At 39.7% G+C, this 14,232-nt stretch overlaps 1 protein-coding gene across 9 annotated transcripts in view; it reads left to right on the top strand.

Annotated features, from left to right (window-relative positions):
* TERB1 (telomere repeat binding bouquet formation protein 1) overlaps positions 1–14,232 on the top strand; it is a 46,577-nt gene that overhangs the window by 19,394 nt on the left and 12,951 nt on the right. For 8 of the 9 annotated variants that reach the window (XM_070062566.1, XM_051846874.2, XM_051846870.2 and 5 more), the window contains 7 exons: positions 1,110–1,262; positions 2,786–2,917; positions 3,804–3,929; positions 5,447–5,607; positions 10,325–10,665; positions 13,234–13,298; positions 13,599–13,694. In XM_070062566.1, coding sequence (XP_069918667.1) covers positions 1,110–1,262; positions 2,786–2,917; positions 3,804–3,929; positions 5,447–5,607; positions 10,325–10,665; positions 13,234–13,298; positions 13,599–13,694 — 1,074 coding nt within the window. The remainder of the gene's footprint in view (positions 1–1,109; positions 1,263–2,785; positions 2,918–3,803; positions 3,930–5,446; positions 5,608–10,324; positions 10,666–13,233; positions 13,299–13,598; positions 13,695–14,232) is intronic. The other variant, XM_051846872.2, reaches the window with a different exon arrangement.

Here is a 14,232-nt window from a genome sequence, read left to right as displayed (position 1 = left end):
CAAACCAGCACCATATGGGATGCTGGTATTGCAGGTGGCGGCTTTACCTGCCGTGCCACAACGTCAGCCCCAGGAGAAAATATTTGAGGAATTTACATCTGATAAAGAACTTGTACTCAGAATATGTTAAGAACTCTTATAAAAGTCAATAATAAAACAAAAACAACTGAATGATTTTAAGAAGTGGAAAAGAGATGTTTCCAAAGAAGATATCACTGTTAAATAAGTACTTGAAAAGATGGTCAAGATCATCAGTTATAGAAATCCCAATTAAGGGGCTGGCACTGTGGTGCTGCGGGTAAAAGCCCCAGCCTGAAGTGCCAGCATCCCACATGGGTGCAGGTTCTAGTCCTGGCTGCTCCTCTTCCGATCCAGCTCTCTGTTATGGCCTGGGATAGTAGTAGGTGATGGCCTAAGTCCTTTGGCCCCTACACCCATGTGGGAGACACAGAAGAAGCTCCTGGCTCCTGGCTTTGGATTGGCACAGCTCTGGCCATTGCAGTCATCTAGGGAGTGAACTAGTGGATGGAAGACCTCTCTCTCTGTCTCTACCTCTCTCTGTAACTCTGTCTTTCAAATAAATAAAATAAAAAAAAAAATCCCAACTAAAATCACACAGAAATACCATTACATAACCACTAGTGTGACTAAAAATAAAAACTGGTAATGTTAAATATTGGTGAGGATATGGAGCAACCAGAAATTTTACACATTGCTGATGTATGTCTATGTGTTCAGATGTTTAAAGCAAATGCTCATGTTTCACATGCAAAGGAATATGTCTAGAATTCCAAAACCTGGGATCTATTTCCATGATACCTTTACTTTCTCTGAAAACCAACTTGAATGAATGATATTATATGTCCTCAATACTCTGAACAAATTGGTATGAAAAATAGTTGTATGTTGAAAAGAGGTGCTTTCAAAAATAAGTTACCTTACTGATATATATATATGTATATGTATATGTATATATATGAACACAGATAGGGATTAGATTTTTAATTCTTTAATTTTGAGATTCTTAGTATTTCAAAAAAGTCAATATTACATTTAGCGCCAATTACATACTTGTTTGAGATATTAATAGTTCTACTTTATTCCTTAAGCATATGTTCAGAAATACTTTGTATCTGTGGGTGGACTGGATGTATTGTCTCAAGTTCTTGTGCGACTGGAATCTGATTCACATGAGACTGCTTCCTGTGCTAACCTTGCAGTGGTGGTGACAAAAACATTGGATGCATGTATTGCTGACAATCGTAAGTGAAAAAGCTTAGTAATTTTTCTACAATTGAATTTTGTTTAAAATTATGGTGAATGAAGAAATAATAGATTTTTAAAAAAGATTTATTTATTTATTTGAAAGAAACAGAAGGAAGGAAAAAGAGAAAGAGGAGATGGACTTATTGATCTTGCATCCTCTGTTTCACCTCCCAGATGCTACAGTGGCCAGGGTTGGGCCAAGCCGAAGCTAGGAACTTCTTCCAGGTCTCCCACGTGGGTTCAGAGGCCCAAGTACTTGGGCCATCTTCCTCTGCTCTCCCAGCATTAGTAGGGAACTAGATCAGAAATCAAGCAGCCCGGACTTGAACCAGAGTCCATATGGAATGCCAGCACTACAAGTGAAGGTTAACCTTTTGTGCCACAGCACTGGCCTTGAAATGGTAGATTGAACACTAACATGAATTAGACTTCTAGTTTCTCATAAATGGGAAGGAATTTTAGAAGTTACAAAGCTTGACTCTTTATTTCCATGGAGATCATGACTTCCTTAAGAACTCAAATCTAACTCTTCTGACTTTACAAGTCAGATGATAGAATCAAAATAAGATTTTTATCATCATTTCCAAACCTTTATGTTACTTAAAGAGCAGCATTAAATGAAAAATTTTGGATTTGAAATCAAGAGATATTTTAGAAGCATAAGATGGAAAATCCAGTTTGCAGATTTTAAAGAATTATTTAAAGAATTAAAGTATGCCTCTTTCTGGTAAGTAAGGGTGTGAATTACCCAGTGCACTATAATAAATGAGCAGCAGAACCATACTTGAACCCATGACTGCTTCTCACATGTACAAACGCTGAAGAATGATAATCTATAAATCTCTGGAATAAGAAACTCTATTGGTATTCATAAAAATAATTGGGACAAAAGTAGATGATTTTTGAAAAACAGTTAAAGAAGACTTGCTATGTGCTAAGCTCTAGAAATACAAAAATGATTAAGATATTGTCCCTTGAGGAATTTACAACTTTATTGTTGACTTCAATCTTGGGCTCTGGGTGAACTTTGGAGAAGTTTAGCTTAAAATGATGGACTTCTTGAATTTCGTCACATAGCATAGATTCAGATATGTTTCATTGAATAATTAACATTAGTAAATCCTTGGTCAGTTAATGTATTTTAGTGTTAGGCAGCTATTGATCATAGAGGAAAGCATTTACTGTAAAGTCCAGGTAAGAAAAGGAATACAAGGAGGGTGGTATAACCATATTCAACTTTAGAAAGGTAGAAAGGTGGTAGTATTTCATAGTCACAAAATTATGCAAAATAATTCAGAGGGATTAATGAGGTTACTGTAATAAGTCATCAACTTATTACAATTGTTTTTGTATTCACACATGTATATTATATGTTATGTGATACATGTTTATTAGATGTTATATATAATATAATAATCTCTTTGGGTATATAATCTCTTTGGATAAACTTAAAAATAGAGTATATGTATATTTATGCTTTAAATTTGTACTTATTCTCTTTTTCCCTCTATATTAATAGCTACTTTTGGGATAGTATTATCCAAGTACCACATTGTTTCGAAACTTCTCGCATTACTGCTTCATGAAAGTCTGGATTCAGAAGAAAAATTTAGCATCATACTTACTCTTGGTTATTGCACAGAGGATTGTGGTAAATAAGCATTGGATTTATTTGGTGCGCTTATTAAGACAGTGGAGTATAAATATACATTTGCCCCCCCACCCCAATCATTTAGGCCCAAAACCAATCATCTTAGCTCCTTATCCTCTTTCACACATTTTATTCAGTCACTAAGATTTGTGGCTATGCTTCTGTTTATCCCTCCTTATTCCTTTCTCCCCAGTTCTCAGTTTTGGCCCTCTACTCTTCAATATTTTTCACCAACTATTGCAGGAGCTTCCTCCCTAGGGTCCTTCCTTCTATCTCTATTTTCCAGTTCTTACTTCACATTGCTGTACACATCTGATTCTTTTCTCCCTTGCTAAAAACTTTCAGAGGCTCTCCCTCTACCTGGTACTCCCTCCTCTCTATTGTCTTTCTCCTCCCTGCTCCATGTTCCTTGTTTACTTTCCTCCCACTCTTCCTCTGTCCAGTCTGCTCATTCTTGCCACCTCCACTTTCTCCTCTCTTTCCAGTCTCCTCCTCTCCTTACTTCCTCTGCTTTTCTATTCCTCTCCCTTTGTTTTCTTGCTTCTTCCAGGCACTTTTCCTTCCTTCATTTTCTATTCTCTATATCAGTTTCTCTATTGTTGCTCTCTGTGCAATTTAGGATTGACTTTCTTGTTTTTTAAACCAAGTAAGGGCAGTCTGTCTGCTATTATGACACTATTTGGCAGCATTTCAGAGATCATCATTTTTGAGACTTAAGTATTTTGTATAAGTGGTTTTCTATATCAAAAAGATTTTAAAAATTATGTTTTTCTTTATTTAAAAAATTTACCTATGTTTATAATTATCACAAGGAAGAACTATGACCTAATTAATATAATTTATGATAAAATAGATATCATCCACTTTAATTTTTTATGTTTTCCAGAGGAAAATCAGTATGACCTTTTAAAAAACAATGGGCTTCCACTCATAATGCGAGCCTTAAATGAATCTCAAAATGAGGAACTAAACAGAGCTGCTACTTTTGTGCTTTATAACTGCAAAAAACTTAGTAAGTTTACTGTTACTTTAAGAAAGTACCAACCCAAGTTTGTACAGGGGAACTTATATCATCTTAAAGAGCCAAGCCCTTTAAGTTCCTACGTTCTTCCCGCATTTGAAAGGCAGAACATATGAGGGTCTTCAAAAAGCTCATGGAAAATGCATATTATTAAAAACCTTGCATGAATTTAAAAATATTTTGCGCCAAGATAAACTTATCTTTTAATTCCATCTCTCCGTGAACTTTTTGAAGTGCCCTTGTGTAGTTTGAACAAGACAGCCAGGGTATTTTCAGTAATACAAACCTGTGGAAGAGCACATATAAAGAACAGCAGTTGAGATAAGTCACATGTTTTGTGCCATGTTTGAAAATTTAGTTTGCACTTACATTTCAGAACTTAAATTTGAGGACTAGAGGTAATTTATTATTAAACTATAATATAAATTTATTTGTTTATTTTAAAAAGATTTTAGTTTCTTTTGTGTGCCAGGCACTGTCCTAGACATTGGGAATACAGTGATGAGAAAAAAACAGTCTGTGTATTCATAGAGCTTAGTTTAACTAGAGATAGTCATGGAATGCTCTTTAAGATCATGTGTTGTTGTAATTTTTAAAAATATTTTATTTATTTACTTGAAAGGCAGAGCTACAGAGAGAGAGAGAGAGAGAGAAAGAATGGGGGGGGGGGCTTCCATCTGCTGGTTCACTCCCCAGATGGCCGCAATGGCCAGAGCTGCACTGATCCGAAGCCAGGAGCCAGGAGCCAGGAGCCCCCTCCTAGTGTCCCACGTGGGTGCAGGATCCCAAACTCTTGGGCCATCTTCTACTGCTTTCCCAGGCCATAGCAGAGAGCTAGATTGGAAGTGGCACAGCTGGGACTCAATGGGCACCCATGTTGGATGCCAGCACTGCAGGTGGCGGCTTTAACCTGCTACGCCACAGTGCCAGCCCTGAGAAAGTGATTTTTGAGCAGAGATATGAATGCCTAAAGTTAACTAGATGAGAGAAGGGATCTGTTGTGGGCCAGCATCTCCGGTATAAGCAACAGTGAGGCACAAAGGCCCTGTGGTAAGACGGAACTTGGTACATTGAAGAACTGATGGCCAGTGTGGCTGGAGCACAGAGAATGGTGGCTGTGGTAAAGGTTTTGATTTTTGTAAAAGAAAAATTGCAGCATGATATGGAAAAAAGGTATAAAAGATTATAAGAAGGAACTATTTTATGAACACTGTTTAAAAAAATAACTCCTCTAAAAGTAGTGTCCATGTAACTGAAGGTGTTTAGGTACCTGGCATAACACCTTCATTTTATTCTTTTGTTCTGAAGAGTAAGGCCTAAGTTAGGAATGACTGGGTCCTGGGGCTCTGCCAAACACTCTTCCCATGTATTTTCAGTACTAGTTAAGCAGGTAAGGTAGTTTAGAAGGATAAAATTTAGAGAAGGGTTAGTTAGGGTAGGGTATTTAAAGTGTTAAAATAACATTTATGGTAATGGATAAACTCACCTTTTTTTCCCATATTACAAAGCTGAGAAATTATCTCTAAGTTTAGGAGACTATTCTTTTGATGAAAGTGAAGCAGAACAATTAAAGAATACAGATGTGAAAGAGAAGAATATTGAACCCTACTGGAAGAGAGCAAAGGAAATTCTACAGAAACTAGAACACCTTGAAAAAAGAAACAATGAGGTTGGCTTTTTGTTTAAAAAAATAGAGCTTTTTTTCTACTACTTTTTTTGGTTAAGATTTGTTTATTTATTTATTTATTTTGAAAGTCAGCATTAGAGATACAGATGGAGAGATCACTCCCATCCGCTGATTTACTCCCCAAATGGCTACAACTTCTGGGGCTGGGAGGGCTGAAGTCAGGAGCTAAGAGCTTCATCTGGGTCTCCCATGTGGGTGCATGGGTTCAAGCACTTTGGCCATCTTGCACTGCTTTCCCCAGGCCACTAGCAGGGAGCTGGATTGGAACTGGAACAGCTGGGACACAAATGGGTATCCATGTGGGATGCCGACATTGAAGGCAGTGGCTTTACCTGTTATTCCCAGTGCTGCCTTATAGTTACTTTTTAACAGTAGAGGTTGGAGTATAAAAGAATTTTTCTGGGAAGGGTGCCTACTGCAGCAATTAATATACTGCTTAGGACAGATGCCTGCACCCACATCAGAGTGCCAGGTTTGAGTACAGGCTCACCTTTTGATTCAAGCTTCCTGTTAATATGCACCCTGGGAGTCATCAGATGGTGGCTCAAGTAATTAGGTCCCTGCTACCCATATCGGAGACCCAGACTGAGTTCCAGGCTCCTAGCTTTACCCTGGCCCAGTCCTGGCTGTTGTGGGCGTTTAGGGAGTGAACCAGTAGATGGAAGATCAATCTCAATCTCAATCTCTCGTTCTCATTCTCCCTCCCTCCCTCTGTCTTTCTGCCTTTCAGATAAATAAAATACATTTAAAAAGCATTTTTCTTATGCTATTTTTAAAAAATTAATAGTTTAAATATTTACAATTGTATTTTAATTTTTATTTATTTAGACAGAAATCTCCCATCTGCTAGTACCCTCTCCAAATGCCCTTAACAGCTAGAGCTGGATCAGGCCAAAGTTCAGATCTAGGCACTCAATCTGAGTCTCTCATATGTGTAGCAGGGAACTGACTATTCGAGCCACCCAGGGTTCACATTGGCAGAAAGCTGGAATTGGGAGCAGAGCCAGGTCTTAAACCCAGGCACTCTGACATGGGATGCAGTTGTCCCAGGTGGCATTTTAACTGCTATGCCAAAATATCTACCCCTAGTTTGAGGCTTTTATCCTGAGAATTTAATTTATATGGTCACTCAATTTAATATAATTACTAGTGTGTTTGAGTTCAAGTCTATCACATTGCAATTTGTTTTCTACTGTCTCATTTGTTTTGTATTCCTTTATTTGCCTACGTATGTCACCCTTTTTGTTTTTTGGTTTTTTTTTTTTTTTTTTTTTTTTGACAGGCAGAGTTAGACAATGTGAGAGAGACACAGAGAGAAAGGTCTTCCTTTTTCCGTTGGTTCACCCCCCAAGTGGCCGCTACGGCCAGCATGTTGCGGCCGGCACGCTGCACCGATCCGAAGCCAGGAGCCAGGTGCTTCCTCCTGGTCTCCCATGCGGGTGCAGGGCCCAAGCACTTGGGCCATCCTCCACTGCACTCCCGGGACACAGCAGAGAGCTGGCCTGGAAGAGGGGCAACCAGGACAGAATCCGGCGCCCCAACCGGGACTAGAACCCGGTGTGCCGGCGCCGCAAGGCGGAGGATTAGCCTAGTGAGCCGCAGCGCCGGCCACCTTTTTTGTTTTTAAATATTCCATTATATCACATCTTGGCTTATTAGCTAGAATTTTTACATTTTTAGTGGTTGTTTAGGGTTTACAATATGCTACATAAATTTATCATGGTCTATGGAGAGTATTTCGAAACATTTATGGAAAAATGGATAAATTAGTTTTGGTACAAAATTTATTTAAAATTCATGCATAATTTTTTCAAGATATGCATTTTCTATGACTTTTTAAAAAGTTATCTCATATATTCAGATAATATTATTTGATTTCATGTATAAGACTCCTAAAATAATATGCTCACACTTCACTTTGTTCTTCATACTAACAGTTTGTACTAGGGGCTGGTACTGTGGTGTAACAGGTTAAGCTGCTATCTGCAGTGCCAGGGTGCCAATTTGTGTCCTAGCTGCTCCATTTCCAATCTAGCTCCCTCCTAATGTGCCTGGGAAAGCAGCAAACGATGGCTCAAGTGCTTGAGCCTCTACACCCACATGGGAGACTAGGGGTGGGCCAGGCTGAAGATGGGAGCTTGGAGCTCAATCCAAGTTTCCCAGGTGGCAGGAACACAATTACATGGGTCAACAATGCTCCCTGCAAGGGTGAGCATTAGCCCGAATAAGGAGACAAAGGCAGGTATTGAACCCAGGTACTCTGATATGGAACATGGGCATCTTTATTTTTTTTTTAAAGATTTTATTTTATTTATTTGAGAGGTAGAGTTACAGACAGTGAGATGGAAGACAGAGAGAAAGGTCTTCCTTCCACTGGTTCACTCGCCAAATAGCTGCAAAGGCCAGAGCTGCTCCAATCTGAAGCCAGGAGCTTCTTCCAGGTCTCCCATGCAGGTGTACGGGCCCAAGTGATTGGGCCATCTTCTACTGCTTTCCCATATTCTGCTGCTTTCCCATCTTCTGCTGATTTCCCAGGCCATAGTAGAGAGCTGGATTGGAAGAGGAGCAGCCAGGACTAGAACTGGTGCCCATATGGGATGCCAGCACCTGAGGCAGACGATTAACCCACTTTGCCACAGCACTGGCCCCTAAACATGGGCATCTTAACTAGCATTTTATCTGCAAGGCCAAACACCCACCCCTAGAGTTTCTTGGTAACTCCCATTCCTAAGCCTTTTGAAGATTTGGCAATAAGTCTTTTTTTGATGAAGATTTATTTATTTGAAAGGCAGAGAAAAAGAGAGATTTGGCAGTACCTCTTAAGTGCTTGGATTTTCCCAGTGTCAGCTTTGGATTGTGCTTTCCCAAGTCTGTTAAGTAGGTTGTCATCATTCACCTATCTTCTTTTTAGTCTTGAAAATTTTGTTGCCTTTGTTTCTTCTTCCATTTCCCCTTGTTCTTGTGGGTTTATACCTTTCTAAAAACTGTTGTTTTAGTCAGTTTTTGGAAGTACCAAAATTAAGTATGGGTGTTTAATTCATTATATTTTTTAAAGATTTATTTATTTATTTATTTATTCGACAGGGAGAGAGAGAGAGAGAGAGAGAGAGGTCTTCCTTTCATTGGTTCACCCCCTAAATGGCTGCCACGGCTGGTGCTGCGCCAATCCGAAGCCAGGAGCTAGGTGCCTCCTCCTGGTCTCCCATGCGGGTGCAGGGGCCCAAGCACTTGGGCCATCCTCCACTGCCCTCCTGGGCCACAGCAGAGAGCTGGACTGGAAGAGGAGCAACTGGGACTAGAACCCAGTGCCCATATGGGATGCTGGTGCCGCAGGTGGAGGATTAGCCAAGTGAGCCATGGCGCTGGGCCCCTAATTCATTATATTTACCTGGAAATTATCCTTATCCTTTTCTTTCCTTTTACTTTATTTGAGAGATGGGGGTGAGGGGAGAGAGTGAGTTGTGTGTATGTATGTGTGTGTGTCTGTATGTGCACCTGTGTGCCTGCAATGACCCCGGGGCTAAAGCTGGGAACCAGGAACTCAATCCAGGTTTCCCACATGGGTGACAGGTACCCAGTCACCTAAACCATCACTGGTGCCTCCCAGAGTTTGCGCTAGCAGGAAGCTGAAGTCAGGAGCTGAAGTGTGGTGTTAAGCCCATGTAGGACCCAGGCATCTTAATTGCTGGACTGAACCTCTGCCCCCTGTTCGTTTTTATAGTTGCAAAGTCTTCCACTGATTGTATATCCTAGCTCCTTTTCTGATAAATGAAAGGTTATTTCCAACTTTTAGTGTTACAAATAATGTTTCAGGTAACATTAACATTGTACACATGTAAAAGTAATTATAGATTTTTATACAGATATGCAGTTTTTATTATGAAAGATATTGTCAGATTATTTTCCATTTACACTCCCACCAGTAATGTTTGATAGTTTGTTCCCTTCTGATCTTTGCCAGTGTGTTGAGAAAAGTATTTCAATGTAGCTTTAATATAAATTTCTCTTATTATGAGAGGGGTGAAACTTTTTTTTATGTTTAGGAGCTATATGTATTTCCTTTCCAATGAATTATCTGTTTATCTCCTTTGTCTACTTTCTACAATACTACTTGTCTTTCTTATATTTGATTGTAGTAACTTTTTATAAATGTCACTTTAAAAATTATCCTGTTCTCTAGATATGCATATATATATATAACTTTCAGATGTTTTGTTTGTCATTTAGTTTTACTTCTAGACCCTTTTTTTCTGAGTTCCCTTTACTTCAGCAATCTTGGTCTCTAGCAGAAGTTTGAAAAAAATTTCTATGTGGTTAAGAATATTTGTTTTCTAATTTTATGATTTATTGTTTTTACATAATACTTGGAAATGTCTTCCACTCCTTGAGAATATTAAAATACCATGGTTTCTTTTAGGATGTATATAATTCAATTTTTATACTTAAATATTTGGTTCATTTTGACTTCACCTTTGTGTAAATTGTGAGATATTCAACCATTTTTTCCTTAGATGGCTACCCAATTGTTCTAATATCATTTATTGAATAAACTCACTTTTCTTTCTTAATATGAACTGTCCTTTTTATATCTTCTACTGACAATCATAAACTCCTGCATGATTTAAAGAAAGTGTAAAGTGAATTATAAACAAATGGATTATATTGAAATTATTTATTGATTTTCATTTTTACATCACAGGAAAAAATACAAAGAGAAAAATATAAGGATAATATGAACATAAGTGTTCAGAATACATTGAAACATCTCCATGTGGATAGTGTTGGTGGAAGAACCAAAGCAGAAGATAAGAATAAAAGTCAGTCCAGAGAACTTCAGAGTTGCATGCCCCATGGAGTCATCTCTAAAGCACATGGAAATGATGATCAAATGAAGACCCTGGTAACGAGTACAAATCCAGTTAATGCTTGTTATAGGGAGAGTGGGCAAAATCAGACTTTACATAAAGCCAATTCATGCTGCAATCAAACCTTACCTGAAGAAACAGCTTTCAAAAAAAAAAGTTTTGTTTCTCAATCAAGGTATAGTTTAATAATTCTAACTTTTATTTATTTTAGCAAGCATTTCTTGTGCAGTACTGTGTGCCACACTGTTAGGTACAGGAGATACAGATATGTTAAAACAAGGTCTTAGGAGGAGCCTAAAATAGGAAATATTGGAAAAGGAGTTTGGGTATGGAGGTAAGGACCAGTTCATATAGGGCCTGCATGTCATACTCAGGATTATTGCTTTGGATTCACAGAATACAGGCAGCCAATGAGGATTTTTAAGTTGATTGACATAATCAAATTTGAATTTTAGAAAGGATACTCAGGAAAGAAAACCTAAACTGAAACCCTCTACCTGATGTGACAATACATGTGCTGATAATCCATCAGCAGTTTAGCAAAGACTGAGGTGTAAGTTTACCATGATAAAGGGAATAGGGTATGATGTCAGTCTGGTTTGGACTTGCCTTTTTGTTTGTTCTCTGTTCTTAGTCTGGTACATATCCCTTCTCTCTCCTGTAGCCTGTGGGACTGGCCCCGCTGCTGTAGCTTTTCTTTTTTTATTATTATTATTTTTTTTGACAGGCAGAGTGGACAGTGAGAGAAAGAGACAGAAAGGTCTTCCTTTGCCATTGGTTCACCCTCCAATGGCCGCCGCAGCCGGTGCGCTGCGGCTGGTGCACCGTGCTGATCGCTGATCCGATGGCAGGAGCCAGGTACTTATCCTGGTCTCCCATGGGGTGCAGGGCCCAAGCACTTGGGCCATCCTCCACTGCACTCCCTGGCCACAGCAGAGAGCTGGCCTGGAAGAGGGGCAACCAGGACAGAATCCGGCGCCCGGACCGGGACTAGAACCCGGTGTGCTGACGCCGCTAGGCGGAGGATTAGCCTAGTGAGCCATGGTGCTGGCTTGCTGTAGCTTTTCTTGAACTCTTTTCTGTATTGTGTTTTTTTTTTTTTATTTTTAAAAAGATTTATTTTATTTATTTGAAAGACAGAGTTAGAGAGGGGAAGAGACAGAGAGAGAGGTCTTCCATCTGTTGGTTCACTCCCCAAATGGCCGCAACAGCCAGAGCTGCGCCAGTCCGAAGCCATGAGCCAGGAGCTTCTTCCAGGTCTCCTACAAGGGTACAGGGGCCCAAGGACTTGTGCCATCTTCTACTGCTTTCCCAGGCCATAGCAGAGGGCTGAATTGGAAGAGAGCAGCCAGGACTCCAACCAGCACCCATATGGGATGCCAGCACTGCTATGGCTTTACCAGCCATGCCATAGCAGCAGCCCCTAAATTTCTTTTAAATGCCTTTTTTCTCCTATACAGTACCTCCCAAATATATGTACATGGACAGATGTCTATGGCTATTGTTACTGCTGTCTGTTTTCTGGTCTATAGCTTTTGCCTTTTTCTGCACTATATATTACCATTTTGACAGTATAATAAAAACACATTGGGCCGGCGCCGTGGCTCAATAGGCTAATCCTCTGCCTTGCGGCGCCGGCACACCGGGTTCTAGTCCCAGTTGGGGCGCCGGATTCTGTCCCGGTTGCCCCTCTTCCAGGCCATCTCTCTGCTGTGGTCCGGGAGTGCAGTGGAGGATGGCCCAAGTACTTGGGCCCTGCACCCCATGGGAGACCAGGAGAAGCACCTGGCTCCTGCCATTGGATCAGCGTGGTGCACCAGCCGCAGCACGCCAGCCATGGCGGCCATTGGAGGGTGAACCAACAGCAAAAGGAAGACCTTTCTCTCTGTCTCTGTCTCTCACTGTCCACTCTGCCTGTCAAACACACACACACACACACACACATTAATTCATCAAGGACCACAGGGTGGGGGCCAGCATTGTGGCACAGCAGATTAAGCTGCTGCCTATGATGCAGCATCCATGTGGTCAGTGGTTTGAGTCCCAGCTGCTCTGCTTCAAATCCAGCTCCCTGCTACTGTGCCTGGGAAAGCAGCAGAAGATGGTCAAAACACTTGGGCCCCTGCCACCTGAGTAGGAGACCTGGTTGGAGTTTCAGGCTCCTGACTTCAGCCTGGCCCAGGCCCAGCCCCAGCCATTGCAGCATTTGGGGAGTGAACCAGAGAATGGAAGATCTCCCTGTTTCTTCTCTTTTTTATAACTCTGTCTTTCAGATAAATGAAATAAATCTTAGGTTAAAAAAAAAAGAATCATAGGGTTCTGGCACATGTAAGTGTTTAGTTTCCAGAAGGATTTTTTTAAAAGATTTACTTTATTTATTTGAAAGGCAGAGTTACAGAGAGAGGTTGAGACAGGGAGAGAGTCTTCCCTACACTGGTTCCCCAGATGGCCACAATGACCAGGGTTGGGCCAGGCCTAAGCCAGGAGCCAGGAGCTTCTTCCAGGTCTCCCATGTTTATACAGGGGCCACGCACTTGGGTCATCTTCTGTTGCTTTCCCAGGAGCATTAGCAGGAAGCTGGAGCACAAGTGGAACAGCCGGGACTCAATTGGTACTCAAATGTCTTGCGGGTATCCCAGGCTGCACCTAACGCTCGCCCTGCCATTCTACTCTTTCGGAAACATTTGTCCACATACAAATCATTATATTTACTTTTAGTAACCTAGTGTCTATTTTCTTTTAGTGACCAAGTTTTTAAGCATCCAGCTCACATTATCAAAAATAGGAAGCAGCCGTTAACAGTTACAGGTATGATTTAAAATGTTTATTTTTGATTTTTCAAAAAAACAGATTTAGGTGATTGACACACAAAAAATGTATACATTGGTATATCTTTCCTCCAAGGTATAAGTCACATCTTGACCCTTTTTCTGGTGTAAATGTCTCAGTCAGTTTTTATTGGTATTCAGAATCTTTCTTAATTTCCAGGATGACTGGATGTGAAGTAATGAGATAAAATTTATGAAAATCTTGATACTTAATAAATCTTATAAATGTCAGATCTTTTTCATTAATCCAAGAAATCTTGAATTTTGTGATTTTTTACAGATCCATTTACATTATGTTCAGATATAATAAATAAAGAAGTCATCAGTTTTCTAGAAACTGACAGTTCTTCTAAAACGTTGAAATATAGGTGCTCAGGTAAACATTTTTTAACTGCTATTATTTTATAATTAAAACTTTATCTTAGTTAACTTGAATTTATAATAGTTATGCCTGTGTGATTTAAACTTAATTTCCTTTGGAGAGGCAACAATCTGGGACTTCAAATATTAAATGAATACTTTTTGCATCAGGCTGAGCTCCCAATATTTATCAGAATCAGCAGCTAATACCTTTATTACTTTATTCTTTTTGTCATTTTATTCCCTTATTGTCACAATACCATCTATAAATTTAACTTTATGTTTTCAAAGGGCAACTCAATAGGCATGTGTTCTGCATTACTCTCTAAACATAGGCATTAAGTATTCATACCTACTATTTTTAATATTTATAATATGTAAGTGTTTTTAGTGTTCTATGCCTCATTATTTTTTCTCCAAGGCTCTTAAACATTCCACAGTAATTATTCCATCTCTTTTTCCTCCTCCTTCACACCCTGGTATTTCCTCCTTGTTCAGTCTTGCTCCATGGAGAAAACTGAAGTTACTCTGTGTTTAGCTCAAAATGTTACTGT

This window comes from Oryctolagus cuniculus, chromosome 18 (genome assembly GCF_964237555.1).
Source record: "Oryctolagus cuniculus chromosome 18, mOryCun1.1, whole genome shotgun sequence".
NCBI classification, from domain to species: domain Eukaryota; kingdom Metazoa; phylum Chordata; class Mammalia; order Lagomorpha; family Leporidae; genus Oryctolagus; species Oryctolagus cuniculus.
The sequence above is the reverse complement of the archived record's forward strand: the minus strand, read 5'-3'. Positions and strand labels throughout refer to the sequence as shown.